Source organism: Numenius arquata, chromosome 2 (assembly GCF_964106895.1).
Source record: "Numenius arquata chromosome 2, bNumArq3.hap1.1, whole genome shotgun sequence".
Taxonomy (NCBI): Eukaryota; Metazoa; Chordata; class Aves; order Charadriiformes; family Scolopacidae; genus Numenius; species Numenius arquata.
Genome location: NC_133577.1, coordinates 89,431,106 through 89,448,120, shown reverse-complemented (window position 1 = coordinate 89,448,120; position 17,015 = coordinate 89,431,106). Strand labels below are relative to the sequence as shown.

General features: G+C 37.1%; 1 protein-coding gene across 2 annotated transcripts in view; it reads left to right on the top strand.

The window, feature by feature from the left end:
• Positions 1 to 6,709: 6,709 nt before the first annotated feature.
• The window catches only part of SYT1 (synaptotagmin 1), a 131,083-nt gene continuing 120,777 nt past the window's right edge, over positions 6,710 to 17,015 (top strand). For both annotated transcript variants that reach the window (XM_074167946.1, XM_074167945.1), the window contains exon 1: positions 6,710 to 6,881. In XM_074167946.1, the coding sequence (XP_074024047.1) occupies positions 6,710 to 6,881 (172 nt within the window). The remainder of the gene's footprint in view (positions 6,882 to 17,015) is intronic.

Genomic DNA, 17,015 nt, shown 5'->3' with positions numbered 1-17,015 from the left:
ACAACAATGTCAACATCCAGAGAGACAGGGCTGTCTCCAGCCCCATTACCTCTAAAAATCAAAAGAAATACATGACTAAGAAATATCGTGTACTTAGGGGAAAATAAGAGTTTCAGAACATGGTCAAGGAAACAGGCATTTATATAGTGAATCTATGCAAGGGACTCACCACTCTTGACTTGCTGCAATGCTCTTTGCTCTTGAATTTTGTGTTTCTCTGTAAGCTGCTGTGAGTCCTCTGGCTCCCGTGTGCTCTTCTGCATTGCAGGAGCGGAAGTTTGAAGTGCAGTCAAAAAATTATGGCTTTTAGCTGGAAAGAAAATAGTGTTGGCTTCACTGTTCTCACTTAAATTAACAGCGGTCTTATCACCAGCTTAAGGAGTGAGTCTGAAAATATCATTTTGCATAGCTTGGTACTGCAAAATGTACCGTGATTAGCTGTTCATAGATTACATATCAGACTGAGGTTCTTTCTGAAAATGCAAGCCAGAGTTTCTCATGTACAAACTCTGCAGCATAAGATATTTCGGAGCCCTATATGTTGAACAGTTCTGCGGATTTAATAATGGGTGACCAGGAAGCTGAAAGAGAAACATGTAGATTGTACCATGTACCAAGGGATTTCTCTTCTTCCAATGTTCACAGTGTCCATATCCCTCCCAAAATACTCAGATGATTTGCTGTCCACTGGGCACATCGTTTTCTGTGACATTATATGGTTAGCTTTGAAACATGCTTAGAGATGAAATCGTACTTGTAATGATTTCAGTTAAATAAAATGTATTTATTGTGACAAGAACTGTGAACTATTCTATGCTTATTCTACATATATTCAATGTTTATGAGGTATACAGTGAATTTTAAAAGTGAAATAAGAAAAGAGTACACGAAGATTTGGATATTATTTGGATATAACTCAGATAATCAGTTTTCAGTGTGAATATTAGACTGGAAATCTTACAATATTTCATTTTCTCATGACAATGAGTTTGGATTTGGCCATCAAGTTAGTGTCTTTCAGTTGTTTTTATAAAAGTATTTGTTCCTATTTTAAGCAAATTCCGGAGAGTGATACTGAGCTCATGTCTAATATTGGGAAGATTTGTTGCCTGGTCCAGGACTGTGCTGTAGATATCTCAGCCTAACTAGCAATTTTGACTAACTGTCAAAAAATGTTCCTGCCAAGCTCTTCTCATCTCTGCTACCTTGCAGTTACAGCACTTCTGCCTGACTTGGTACGTGACTGCTGTCCTACCCCCACACTTGCTTAAACTCGGGCTCAAACATGCCCCCCTCCACGTACGTGGGATTCTCATCCCTACTGACTCACCACCTCTTGGTCCTCTTCCTATGTGCAACACCGTGTTCCTCCATCCTGCTCCAGGACCAGTGATACTCATTTGGCAAGACACACATTTCGAAAACTGAGCAATGAAGTTGCCATGGGCTTTTGGGGAGAGCTTTAGGTGCTTCATCTTGTTCTTTCAGTCAAGCCAATGAAACTATTGGTGTGGTATTAGTAACAAACATTGGAAAACAGTTTTAAAGAGCTAATGTACAGCTGGCATCTAGAAAGCATCTACTGATATTTCACATATGGCAGCAGGAGAAATGTCTCTCCTCCACTAAAAAAGGTGCAGGGGTGATTCTGTGAGGGTTTGCTGGGACATTTCTTGTGCATCGGTAGCAGCACAGGCAGGACACCTGAATTCCCCCACCAGGGTTCTTCATCAGGACTGTTTTTCTCCATGAAATGCTGGGCCTTTCATGTACCTTCTCTAAAGCAGTACTAAATCTGGATTGCATTGTAAGCCTTTGTGGTAGTGGTGAAAAGGCTGTTTTGATATGACATTTTTACCGTGACCTTCCATTCTTCTGAAAATGTAGTTACAGACCCATCTTTATAAAAAGCCAAGAAAGTCTCTTTTGTGAGCTTGTCTTTTAAGATAAATGTCCATTACTGAAGTTAGAAAGATAGCGTATTTCATTAACAGGAAGATGAATGAGTAAAAAATGTATTATTAACATCCCAGAATACTTAAATCTAGGAAGAGATCGTTTATTGTAGGTGTCTTTAGACATTCTGGTAATGTTCCCATCTTCTTAATGATGAATTAATTTCATCAAAAACAGTCTAATGGAATTGGGTAAATTTTCAATGTGGTGTCAAGCCTTTCTCTGGTAAAACTGCATACTTACCCTGGACATACCAGCACTGAAAGCTAATAGTTTCTTTCTCTTTCAGTGCACAGGAGCTGTAAAAAAAAAATGATAGAGGAACAGAACTGATGTTAACATGTGATTTTTTTTCTTTCTTGGATAAGTTTTGTGATTACATTCCAAGCTGGATGTAACTGCTGAAGTGAACATGTTTGGGATGCTGAACAGCTAAGCTGTCCAGGAAATATCATTTAACAGTATAGATCTCAATTTACAGCTTTGCAGGCTTATTGAGGTACAGTGACCAGCTCTACTACAGTTACACCATCAAACATTGAAAGAATAGTGGCAATTACTTCTGAAAACTTGTACAATTACTTATAATAGCACTATGTTTTTATGGTTTGGATAATTTTATTGATTTTAATTTTTAGTATGGCAGAAAAAATTGAGAGGCAGCAAGGTAAACGGACACTTTCCAGAAAATTTCTCATTGAGAGGGAATGATTTAGACAGCATGGGATGTCTGACCTATTTGCTGTCTCACTCCACCCAGTTTGTATTCAGCAGATAAGAGGAGTGAGAAAAATTAAATTGAAATGCACCATGCCAAAGCAATGTCACCAATTTTATTTCCATGGGATTAAGTATTCCCTAAGTCCTTCAGCAGCTGCTATGGTATACCTGCTGTAATTTAACTCTATAGAAACTGTACAGATTTGCTTTTTGCGCTTTGGCCTTTGTTGGTTTTGTTTCTTTTTTTTTTTTAATTCTATCTTAAATCTCCCCATGATTTGCCAGAAGATGATATACTACTCTGAGTTTTGCTCTCATTCCAAATCCTGAAGATCCCCTTTTCATGTGAATCACTGTGAACATCCTACATCTCTCTCATTCATTTTCTCACTATTCAGTTTATTTTTCAAAAAGAATGTAAAACAAGCAAAAAATTCCTGTTGGATTAGTCCCACCAAGGTTGTCCACATCTTACTTTGGATATGTCTGAATGTTTGCAAAGAGAGACTGTTGCCCCTGGAACACATTTTTTCAGGCCTTATTTCCAGAGGCTACTCCATGCTCTGTAATCATCCGTATTTGAACCATCCATCTTCTTCTTTACTCTTCTCTTATTAGTAGTTGCTACTTTACTACTCTCTTAAGAGATGCATTCCAACAGGACTCTCACCATCAGGATCCATACCAGCACACTAGGCAGTTAGCTAATACTTTGTACCTACGCAAAGGTTCTTGTTAATCTCCACAGTGCATTTGTACAGTATTTATGATTCCTTTTCAGAGGAAATTCTGTAGAAATTATGTAGAAGTTTGAGCTGATACTCAGTCACAGTTTTTCTTGCGTAGGGAACTGTAAGACTGAGTCTTACTGTTAGACCTCCTCAAGGGTTCAAATCATCATCTCTGGATTTTCAGTCAACTCTTGACTACTTCTGTATAAATCCAACAAGCGTTACTTTGAAGCATTCCACGTATTTGTTCATTGTTTTGTTTTACATCTGTCTTACAATGACCGTATGGCATTAGTTTGGATGGGGAGTGGTATACTAAAGAATCAGCATGCTCAGGGAATACGGTCTGTGCTGTGTTTTATAAAGTATGTAAATGAAATTGTACTTTTATTTATAACTGCAAATGTACTCTTATTTATGACTGCACGTTGTACATGCAACATGTAGTGTTTCATACCTAGCAGTATAATCATTGTATTGAACACTGAACTGGAAATCATAATGGAATTTTATGACATTTAATTTTTTTAACCTATAAGAAATTTTAGCTTGCAACTGCCATTTCATAAATGGCAGATAATCTCCTAGTATTTTGTAGATCTTTACCTTTAGTGGTGCACTGCAGCATTAAAGTACCCCCCCTTTTTGTAAAAGGCCAATTGAAATCTAATTATTCAGTACTCTGCAGTCTCTAATAATTCCACAGTGTTTATACCACTATTGTGGAAAGCTGCAGCCTTACAATAATAGAAGCCATCAGATGTTATCTCTATAAGAGAGTGGGCACGTGCTCTTCAGAAAATTCTTTACTGCAGAAAGCTTTTTCTGAGACAAGATTCTTTTTCAGCCTCTTCGCACCTATTTAAATTATCAGGACAGTGTCATTGGTGTGTAAAGATCAAAGGCTCTGTAGCAAGTCCCAAAGCATTTGGGCATGCCTCATTACATGTAGTGACCTCTAACTGCACTAACACTCTACCGAGCATTGTTCCTGGAGTTCAGAGGAATACTCTGTTTTTTTCCTTTTTTAAAATAAATGAAAGTGTAACACTTCAAATTTCTTCTCCTAATATATTTTTAAAATATAGCTCCAAAACTGGAAGCAAATAAATTACATTCGCCGTAATTTTTAATTAGCTGAAAGTCATCACTGCAAATTGTGTCTTCCATTACAAAATAAAATAGTCAACTGCCAGGCCTGAAATAATTAAGCAATATATTATAATTAAGCAAGTTAATTTTGATTTAATTATGATATATCATACAACTTTTCTTCTGATTTAACTGACATTCATTGACAAAATGCTATAATATAAAACAGCACTAATGTTTACAGCTGATGGCTCTGCATGTTTTGCTTCATAGTATTTGACATTCATCAGAGCATATGGAAAAAGTCTGGAATAGCTGGCACGTTATTTCATACTACCCAAATTATGCACTACATGTTTTTCCCAATTGTTATTTTGGGACGTAAGTGGGGAAATCTTCGCAGACATTGGGCTTCAGTCAAGGTTCATGGTTATTAACTGGAATCTTTCCATCGACTTCAGTCTGCTTTAGATAGTGAACTGATCCCATGTTGTTACAAGCAAATAGATAAGACTGCACGCTTATGAAATATTTATGGAGCTGTATCATATACATATTCTGTGTCAACATCAACATGATTTTATATTAGGCTAGAGACTGTGAGGGCAAAGGCAGAAGCGATGGGCAGGCAGGGAATACCGCTTCATTCAGTGCTGCATCAATAAAATTGCTGCAAAATATTCACTAAATTTCTTCTTCAGAACAAGACCAACCCCCTATTTAAGTTAAAGTCTTTTTCATTGGATGGCAGTATTGGAGAATTGCTTTTATTCCAGACTACTCTTGCGTGCAAACCCCTGTTTAATGACAAGAATGGTGAGGGTGATTTCAAAAGGTTCATTCTGCCAGCAGTCAGGTCTGTGCCTGCAAGGCCTTCATGACTGCAGGCTCGTAGTAGTGAAGTTGAAGGACAAAAAGCTGATTCTCATCTTGACTTAGTGATTCAAGCACTCTCAGCAACATCCATGAAAACAGTCACGTAAGGCAGGAAAGCTCATGATTCATCATATTGCATGCAGTCAGATGCTCTTATGACCCTTTAATTTGTATGTCTTGTCTTTTTTTCCTATGGTGATGTTTAAATTTCTCAGCAAAAGGTCAAAGGCCAAATGTCTTTTGGGGCTGAGAGCAATTGTACACTCAGAGCAATAATGAATGTTTGTTCTCTTTCAAACCATTTCTCCCTCTGGTTTTCTGAAGAAAAACAGAATGATTATTCAGATCAGTGATATTTAGGATGCAGCAGAAAACCAGAATAATGTGTTCAAAACCAATATAATCATTTCAGGCAACCTTCTTGTGACATTGAAATTGCTTTGTGCATGTCATCTCACCTTCAGCCCACTGGCCTAAAATTCTTTGCTTTGTAATGTACGCTCAAGTAAAGGTTTTCCAAAATGCCCATTAAATAACATGAAATTAAAAATATGTTGATGTGGGATTATGATTGTGACAGCCTCTGAGATATTTCAATATGGCTGCATTTAGATACCCTACAGATGTCATAGGTCCATGAATACATCAATGAGACATCTGAATAATTTAAGAGAATATTGTCAGTAGCAAATGTCACATGAAATAACTGGAAGAAAAATTGCCTTCAATAAGTGAAGATAAAAATGGATGAAATCAATTTCTGTTTAATATACAACTTGCTTAAATAGGAAACAATAGGTTATTACTTTGACAGGAAATCTTGAAGTGTTTTTATTATATCCATATCACTTAATTTATTATATATAGAAGCTTTGGCTATGATCCACACCTCTGTAACTCTCATAGGAAAACAATTCTGTAAATACACTGTGAAATTTGCACATAGGGAGCAGTTATTACCCAATTTGCTTATACTTTCAAAATTGAAGAGCAAACCATAAATCTGCATGAGAGTTTTACAGGAATTTTGAGGTTTCAAATTCAGCAGTTCAAAATGCAACACTGTTTGAGAAGAACTCTAAGCAATGAAATTATTCTGGCTGAAATTAACCCTACAAAAGACTTTTCTTTCTTTTCTAATGAATATTTTATGAAGAACATGAAGCAATATGCTGATGTAGTCGTATTTACCCAGTAAGCATGAGGATGAGGTGATATTCTGCCTATTTAGTCTTTTATTGGTGAGAGATCCATTTCAATGATCTAAATATTATCTTTTGGGGTTTTGTTGTGTTTTTTTTTTTTTTGTTCCAACAGCTTATCCAGGGGTTAAAATGGTGAGTGAAAGTCATCATGAGGCCCTGGCAGCACCGCCAGCTACCACAGTAGCAGCAGCCCCTCCAAGCAATGTCACCGAGCCAGCCAGTCCCGGAGGAGGGGGAGGAAAAGAAGATGCATTTTCTAAGTTAAAAGAGAAGTTCATGAATGAACTGAACAAAATTCCGCGTAAGTAAAACTTGATTGATTAAAAAGCTCCTGTTGACAGACTAGATTTAACTTGGCATTTTCTTCTTTGTCATGTATTTAGACAGTATACTAAATGTTTTCTAGTCAAAAATAGAAAAATCAGAAGATAAACCTGGTTTTGTAAGCTCCTCAAAATTAATTGGAGTAGAAAAAATAACGTCTAACTCATATGTAATTTGAGTCTATTCTTGTTACGTCAGATTGTCTTGGTAATTTTTACTGATGAATTATTGCTGAATCATCGAAACTGGAATGGCAGAACTTCACGGTGGCCATGGGACCGATAGCCAAAAATATTTCCTAACAGTAACATGGTTTCATGTTTATGATAAATGTGCGTGAGCATAATACCTTAAAGCAAAACTTGGCCAGAACTCATAAATATTGAGAAAGTAAGGAAACTTTCTATCTTTGTGGATTAGAAAACATAGAAAAAGTGGGAAAATGCCTTTTTAACAAGAAAATAGCTGTAATACATGAGTAATGTATGAAGATAGCCATGCTTTTCCCACTCAGTAATTCTGTTAGATCAGCCATTGAACATTACTTGCATGAGTTCCTGTACCTATACAGAGTAATGTTAAAGTACCAATGTATATTTCTGTGAAGTCAATAGGGTTAAAGTCAGCAGGGTTCTTTTGTTCTGTGCTAGAAAGTATTAATTCAAAGCTGAGGCTTCAATTTGTTTACATTTGTAAAAACTATAAGCATTAGCTTTTTACTCTTGTTTATATTACTAGGGGTCTTGAACTTTTTTGGTATGTTTTAGTATGCATACATCGGTATTAAATATACAACTAATTCAACATTGTCAATGTAGCTTCATATAATAAAGAAAAAATCCTTTTTGCTCCTGACAGAAAAATTACCTAATCATACAAGCAGATAATTTTTGCACTTTTGTAGACATGAAGGTGAAGGCACTCTGTGTGTGTGTATTTTAATAACAGGTATTAGAGAGACATTTAATCTTTAAGAATTTTTACTTCAGAAGAATTAGTAAAAGTAAAATATTTTCAGGGAATCATTTTAACATATGTAGAGTTTTCATTTTTAGAAGTTTATCATTTGTATAAAGACATGTGTGACCGATAAAGACAGATAACAAATTAGAATATTAATCAATTTTTTATCTCTGAAATGGATCTTGGCAATCTGGCAGATGTGGGTTTTGCAAAATTGATAGCAAACAGCTTTGCTCTGTCACTCGAAATTCTCACTTGCAAGAATAGAGGTGTTACAGTGGTAAGAAGTCCGTATGTCATTAGTTTGGTAATCTGCACAGTCCAGTGCAGACCATACTGAAATGAAATTGCCTGATGATATCATGGGAAAAAACAAAACTACAAGAAGAAAAAGAAGAAGAAAAAAAAGAAAATACAAGGCTTTGAGGGAGAAACGGTCAGCATTTGAAACATTTTCTTGAGCCACTGACATGTTGGAGCATTTTATATCCCAAATAACTTTCGTTTTCTCCATTGAGAACAATTACAAATCTTATGTGAATGCACAGTAATTAACAGCTCTAAATGTGTTTGGCATTTATAAACTAACACAAACAGGTCACCAAATAAGTCTAAGTAGGTTGTGTACAAAATATTGGGGGTGGGAGGGAAGGGGAGACTTCATTAACCTACTAGAAGGCTATAGCATTTCCTTATGGTTTATTCATTTTGTCAGTAGGGCGTTGTCGGTGAGGTGTTGTTAGCCTATTACAAAGCTGAGGATTTAATTGTGGTAGAAAAGTTGTCAGACCTTACCTCTTACAGCTGGTTGCAAATTTTTTTGAAAATCTCTCTTACAACAGAGAAGAATGCAAATTTGTTCCAACCAAACCATTTTTATAGTGTCTTTCTGGGAATTTCTTGCCGTGTGAGAGAAAATAAAGACGGTGAATGGGCAGCATTGAGACAGCACAGATACTTGGGTCTAAGAACAATTCCAAGATCGTGGACCAGGTTTTTCCTCTGGTAGATTCAAGCTGAAGACTTGACCCCAGGTCTTACACATGGCAGAGGAATGGCACAGTCAGCAAGTTCTCTCATCTCTGCAGATCAGTGACGAGCCTCTTTCTAGTTCATGTACTTTCTCATTTAAAACTTCCAAAGGTCTCCTGTTCACCCCCATGTGACAGGGAAGGCTTTGAAAGCTTAGTGGTTAATGGGAGAGGATTATTTTTTTTCAGTGCTCTGTTGTCTGTGTGCACGAGAGAAATAATTAAATGTTTTAGTTGCCTCTGCCTAAGATGTCTGCAGAAGGAAAATAAGCCATCGTGATTTAATGAATATATAATAAGATAGAATGTGCTCATATTGTGAAAAAGCTCACCTGCAATAAGCTTGGCTTGAGTGATAAGAAAGCCCTGCCATTGGAGGGGCTAATTTATATATAGTCTTCTCTTTCTGGCTTGTCATAGAAATTACATAATATTAAGTCATGCTTATTTAAAAAAAAAAAAAAAACAATACTAAAATAGAGGAATACAAGATTTCAAAAACAAAGATACAGCAAATTACACCGAGCTGAATATGTATCATTCCATCCATGTGGCTTATAATAGAAGTCATCTGTTTAAAAAAATGTTTTGCAGAACACATAGAAGTCACAAGTTAAATAGTCTAGACATACTTAACTAGCTAAAAATATCAGGATTCCCATTAAGATTTCACTTTGCAAAACTCCAAAGTAGGATCTGGTCTATTTAAATTACACTCGTGTTTCCTCCTGTAATCTATGCACCAGAGAAGTCTTATTTTATCAAAACCAGATTAATTTAATAGAATGAGGAAATAAAAGTTCCAAGAAGAACAGAGGGCTCATTTGTATTAGTATACATTTATTACAATAGCAGTGATACAATATGTAAACCCAGCTAAAATTTTGATTGATACAAGCAGAAATTCTGGGTTTTTTCATTGATTTGTATCTCTTTAAAGTAGAACATACCCTACCTTTTGTGGCAGGAAAGTGCAGGTTTCCAAAATCACACAAATCATTCCAATGTCCTAACATATATTTCATTCTGGGTAAAGCAAGTAGGATCGCTTTATTACAGTGAGTCATACCATTAAAGTGCAAAAATCCTGTAAGGTTACTGAGGCATAACTGTGAAGAATTTTCTTCTCCGTTATGTAAATCCCCACATTTTGGTTGTGAGTGGCTGATTTGCATAATCACAGTACAGTTGTTTTTCCATAGCTGCACTGTGTATAAAAGTCACTCTATCTTAATTGGTTCCTATACTTTCTATCCCAATTTATCTTTAATCTGCAGAATTTTTAAGCTGTTTACCAGAAGGAGAAAAAAGGCACCATCTCTGCTTTTACACTTTGCATTTTAAACACAGTAATTCCAACACCTGAAAAAGGGGGTAAAACAAAGCAGATAAAAAGGCACTTACACGTCTGAAAACAAAATTGCATTAAAACACTTTATAAGATACGTTGATTCTTTCCTTCCTTCCTCTCACTGATCTTCCATCTGGGCCTTTGTCTAGAGGCTAGGAAAATATCTGCCATACATTTACAGTAAGCGAGTTCTAGCAAGACTAAGGGAATGAAAGACAGCAACAGCTTTTGGGCAGAGGCTTTAAATATCAAGATACTGACACTAACCATAGAAAAATAAAACTTAACATCAATCAGTATTAGTTTACTTAATAAGCATCTTTGTAAAATCAAAGTGATCTTGATGTATTTCCGAAGAACACATTCCTGTGTGAACAGAAGACCTCGTTCTGCCAGCAAGGTAAATAAAACAGCAAAAACCCAATTAAATTCCAGCATACATCTGACTGAATAATGATACTCTGTTAATGCTCCTCATATAATCTTGAATAGCTGTAATAGCTGAATCTATTGAATGCAGGATACTATCATTACCTCTTTAATAGGAAGTTATTGCATATTTCTAATGCTCTTTGTGTCTTACATTGTAATTGAATAAAAAGTTATACTTCCATACTGACCTTACCCTGAAATGTTTGGCTGGCTTGCAGCTCCATTTGGCCTCAGTAGCTGGTGCTCAAAACCCCTAAATTTGATTCATCGTGTACAAGTGACTGATAATCCCCCAAAACCAGGAGCTCAAAACTGTGTGATGATTCAGACTAAAACCCAATGTTCTGTGCAGACTTGTTTCACATTCTGTTTGCAGATATTCAGAGAAAGGTTTATGTACCTCTCCTAGGTTTAGTGAGTAACTGTCAAAACAAAATGGGACTGGAGGCTGTAGAGGAAACTAATAAAAAATGTAAAAATAACTGTAAGACCCAGGTCTGGGTTAATTCTGAGTAGTTGCTTAGTAAGCTGAAGAACAGAGTTGTAGATATATTTCAGTAAATTAACAAATAAAATAATTCTGGATTTATATATTTAGCCATTTAAGTTAAAGTTTCAGCATTCAGCAGTCATCCTAGACACACCTCATCATTTCTTTCTCCCTGCTGGTCTCTGCTGTTCTACCCTTCTGCCTTTCTTGATTGACCAGCTGAGGTTGTATTAAGAGTTCCTATTACCCTTTATAAATGGCAATGAAGTTCATTTCTTATTTTTTTCGTTCTTATTTGGCATCAAGATTATCAGGAAGATATTACTGAATTTTGTCTGCTATTAGATAATTGAGGATTTTGTGCATGGGGTCTTTCTGAAACATTTTTTATGGAGCTGCCAGCTTGATCATTTGCAGAAAATAAATTCAGGCTGTTCATTTCACTGCTTCTTCTAATGGTTCCTGGAGTACAGGTGTCACCTCACAGGGAGGAGAGGGCAAGTTCTTTTCTAAGTTCATAAAAAAGAAGTAAAATGCTGATAATAGAATGTTTTTAGATTTCAAAACTGGATTAATAGAGAGAGAGAAATACCATAAGATCAGAATAAAGTTATCAGCAATAGCTATTTTTTATATTTCCATGGCACATACCAATGTTGGTCATTGTCTTAGATCTTCTTAGGTTAGCAGGAAAAAAATTGAGTCTCTGCTTCAGAGACCTTCCTGTCTAAATATAAGGCAAGGAATTTTCTGCCTGCCTGCCGAAAATGAGGACTAGGGTCTTTTCCAACCTGAATGATTCTATGATTCTATGTGTACCTATGTTCAGATATATATATATGTACACACATATATTTGTCAATGCAATAAGAGTCATCTCATCTTAGGAGCAGTCTGACATTGTCAAACTCTATTTAAGTATCCTGGCAAAGAGGAGTTGTAAGGAGAGATTTAAAGGAGAATAAAGAAAGAGGTTTCTAGGTGTTCAGGAGACTCTGAAGAACAGGGCTGGTGGAAGCAGGAAGGCATGAATTCAAGTCATTTTGTTTCTCTTTCTATCATCAAATCATTGGCAGTTGCTCATGCCAAGCAAATACATGCAGCTTTACACTGGGGAAGAAACAGGGGAAATGAGAAATAAAGATTTATTTTGGAATACAGAACAAGTACAAGAAAGAGCTATTACAGTACAATAATAGAGGGGGGATAAATCATTATTTCTAAATATAGCAATATAAATGCAAATTTCAGGTTACTTTGTTTTCTCCCCAGTCCAGAGTTCAGTGATTACATGAGAAAGTAAGCATTATTTTTTTCTCATTAAATAAAAGTTTCTAGATCACCTGCTGGTAGGCAAAAGCTTGAAAGTATTGCCCACACACATCCGGAAGACACAAAAATAATGAGACAAAGAAAAACAATTTAACTCTTGTTGTTTTATAAACTCATCATATGAAAATACCTTCATTATTTTTAGGGGTCCAGCATATTTTGAATACTTGAAATTAGGATCCTGAAAATACAGCTTTTAAATCCAAAGTATCTAAACAGATACTGAGAGGTGGAAGAACGGAGGTGAAAAACTCATGAAGTAGAACATGGATGAAAATCCTTGTCTGGAAGGAATAGCACGTGGTCTGAGATCCTCCTGAATTACACTCTGTTGATATTTCAGTGATTGATTCTGTCGTGAAGAAAAATTTCACAATCCATGAGTTATTTTCATATGCCTTCTAATAGGTTCCCCTTAACATGTCCTGTAAACTTTTGGATCTGTGACTGCTGCCAGTTTGAGCCTCATACGGGACTGCGCTAGGAATCTCAACCTGTTAGAGGTATGAGCTGCTCTAACACGACCCAAAAGTGCTGCTGTGGACCATAGCTGGATCCAGCACCATCAAGCACAAGAGCTTGCCAGGAGGTTACACATCCGCTCCCATCAAAGCGAGCTCAACCCACACGTCTGATGCACATAGTTCTGAGTGAGGACCCTATTCCTATGCTGGCCCTTATCTTGGCTCCTTGGACAAGCCAAGAAGGAAAGGAGCAATCAAAAGGGCAGACTCCTACAACTTACAGCACCCTCCATCCCCAGCGCAGGGGGAGCCTGTCACATACTAAACCCGTGTCTTTTTCTCCAGAGTGCACCGTCCAGTCTGAAAGGAAATACTGTCTCTTAACCAGAAGCATACTGGAGCGTAACCTCAGTGTCAAACAGAATTATACATTATTGATTACATGTGTCTGAAACATCATTTTCAGAAACAGCAGTTCATTTTGAGTTGTACAATCTGAAAGAAGGGGAGGGAGAAGCAAGTTCCTCCTGTAAAATACATGATGCTGAGAACATTTCAGTAAAATATAAGAAAATAAAAAACCCCATTCAGATTAACTTTTACAGCCATGGGGATAAAATTCTTCTATAGCAGAAACAGGGTAGAGCACCTACCTTTGGTTTGGTGACAGGTTTTTAAAAAGGGGTGCTACAGTACCCCCAAGGATCTCCTCTAGCATATCACTGTGATTATTATTTTATATGTTACAATGACTCTGGTAGGTATTTTATTGCACTATAGATATGTCAAGTTGTGCCAGTGCCTTATAAATTGAGTAGAGAATTCAATTTACAAGCAGAAAACTGAACATGGTTGCTGGCTTCCTTTCAGTACTGGGAATGTATCTTAAAATTTCATTACTTTGTGTGAGGGAAAGTGCACTAAAATTATGTTTACATACATAAAATAAACACAATCTTTGCTAGTCTTTTTCAAACTTACCTGCAGATGAAGTGTCTACAGAAATTACCCATTATCTGTTATAATTCAGTTTGTAATCTCGCTCTGAAAATGAGAGTTCATGGAACAATTGTTCTGAGCTTAAAATTGAGAATACATTTAAAGATTGATTCTCAGCAGCGTACTGCATAAAAGAAAAAAAGCACTTGGGACTATGGTTAATAGATTTGCTTTTTAAAAGTATGGTATAAATGGGCAATGAAAATATAGGAATTACTGTTAAGATTGATATCCCATCCTTACCTCAGCTACTTGTGCCTAGGCACTGCGGTAAGCTAGAAGATATTCTCTTGCATTTTTACAAGAACCAAGAGTAGATAATTGCACCTCTGTGATTCTGAGGCACTCTTGTAAGTTGGCACAGCCGAAGAATAGAATGTCATTCTTTGTTGTTATTGTTAACTATTCTACTTAGAACAAGGTGAGTTTACTGCTGAGAATTATACAAACCAAAGTCTTCCCTGAGTGATTATAAATATATAATAGCCTTCTTATTTTGATAGATATATGCTTTTTAAAGTGTTTAAACTTTTTTAAAGAGATAAGAATTCCTTTATTGATACATGAAGTATTTAAGATATCTGGTCATCAATGCCAGATTGCCAGGGTGGGTGAAATACTAAGCCACTGGCCACCAACAGGAGCTTTCAGGAATGCTGTAGGTCCGTAGCATCTTTTCTTGCATTCGTTTTATCTTTTGTCTTGGCTTGTATTTCAACTGAGATTTTGAACTGGTCTAGATCTGAAAATCTCTGCTGCTTCCAGAACACGCAGCCAGTTTGCAAGAGCTGTGGAGGTGTCCTCAAATCTTCAGAAGGATCTTGGTATGGGTAGACTTTGCTCTGACTCCACAGAAGGAAGCTGTGCTGCTGAACTTGAATGACTGCCTCCTGAAGGCTGCGTTCCAGCTGGCAGCTGAGCGAGCCATCTGCCTACTCCTGTGCAGGTTTCTGAATCTGAATCTAATCTTAATTATCAACTTCAGCAAGAGCTCCCTAATTTGCTCACAGCCCCTATATCATCTGGGGGCATGTTTCAGTACTGTAGCTGGCACTGCTTCCCTATTGCAGCAAGAGCCGCCAAAATGAAAAATGATGTTTGTTCTATCAAATGGAAAAGGCATTTCAACCCACATCTAAAAAGGAGCTCCAGAAATGTTCAGGGTTTCTACACTTAGCTTTTAGGAACTAGACTCCGGGAGTCAAATTCACAAATCTGAGTTAAATGTCACGGTTCTCTTCAGAACGATGCAGAAACAAGAGGCCCAGGTTTATCCGGAAGGGAAAAATGGAGGGAGATGTGATTGAAATGGTACTGGTCTCACCGGCTTTTTCTCTAGAAAGGTTAGGCCCTTATGACAGATTCACAGCCTGAAAACGCTCTCCCTGGACTTAGAGACCTGATTTCTCTCACTTTGAGAGCAGTTCGTTCACTCTCTGTCAGTGTACGATCTGATGAAGAACAAGGGGAGTCACTGGACCAGAGAGCTGACTGAAGGATAGCAGATACATTTTGCTGTCAGATGCCGTTGGACAAAATAAGCAAATAACACTGAGTACTTAGGACTCCTTACTCTTAAACAAATGTCCCACACTAGGCTACAGAATCCTGCATTTCTTTCCTAGCTGATCCTGCAGGAAAGGCAGATCCATGTTAGTTTTCCAGCTTTAGTCTCAGGAAGACCAGAAACTTTGGTATTTTAGGCTGCAGCCTGAATGATATTCCTCAGCCTTTGCTGGCAGCTCCCACATGTTGTGAGTTTGAAGCAGCCACACAAACCATTCGTTTCACACAGTGGAGTAGGGGTGGCAGCTCCTTGAAGAGAAAGGGAGAAGGGGTATCCTAAAGCTGGTGAGCTGGCAGTAGGACTGAAAGTCATTTCCACAGGAGAAGCTTTCTCCCTAGAGTGTCACCCATATGGGTGTACCCCAGTGCAGAGGAAACCTCCAGGACTAGGACAGGCATCAGATTTTTTGTTACTTGAAACAGTTTATAGAGAGGCAACACATTCTTCATGTAGTCAACAATGTTGATAATAATTTCTATACCTTTCTTACAGGTAATTTTATGGTCCTTCCTTACCAAAGTTCATTGAATTTCCTATTTTTCTTCTGTGTTATTTCATTTATGTACTTATTAAGACTTTTGTCCTAGCCAGAACTTGCATGAAAAAATTGGCATGAGCAGTATACTTGCTAATCCAACATTCAGACTTGTTTCTTCTTTAGGTTTCAAACCTCACCTCCTCCAAAGCCAGCTATTTCATCATGTTTTCTAAGACCTCAGCACCCAATTTTCAGCAAACACATGCTCTAAGCTGGAATATAGCATTTCAGGTCTTTCCCCCAGAGTCAGTTGTTTGTAACATGCCACGCGTGCAGATTTACTTGTAGCATGAGCAAGGGAAGGAGAACAGAAGATAAGGCAAGCTTATTATTCATAAATTTCAGTCTTGCGTAGCATTTTAGATTACAACCCAGTGATGGTAATCACTGTATAGGAAACTGTTCCAGAATAGCAATTTCTAAACTTCCTTGCCTCATGAAATATTTATTGATGAGTTTTAAGTCCTAGGACAGTGACGTGGCCAAAATGACAGAAAATAGTATGGGGGATGGAGAGGACCAGTGGACAAACAAGAAAGCTCGATGTTACCTGAACTCAGGGCATAACGTTAGTGATGATAACATAGCATGAAAAAATGTCAAAATCAACTTGATTATTCTAAAACAGCCATGCATTTATTTGACAGTCATTGAATGGTACAAAAGTATTTATGCACACTGCTTTTCTTGATATAAATATGTGTATATAGGAGAAAACAAAATGGAAGAGGGAAACTATTTAGAAAAATCTTTTTCATATTCAGTTTAATGCATTAACTGAAGTGTTTAAACTGTGCAACAGCCTGGATTCACAACAGCTCATTTTTGTTAGAAACCTACTGACAGCTGGGCTTTGATTCTGCAAAGTGCCTGGATCTGTCCGACATCGTTACTACTTCTCACTGCCACCTAGAAAAACAAAACTAGCTATAATTTTATAATGA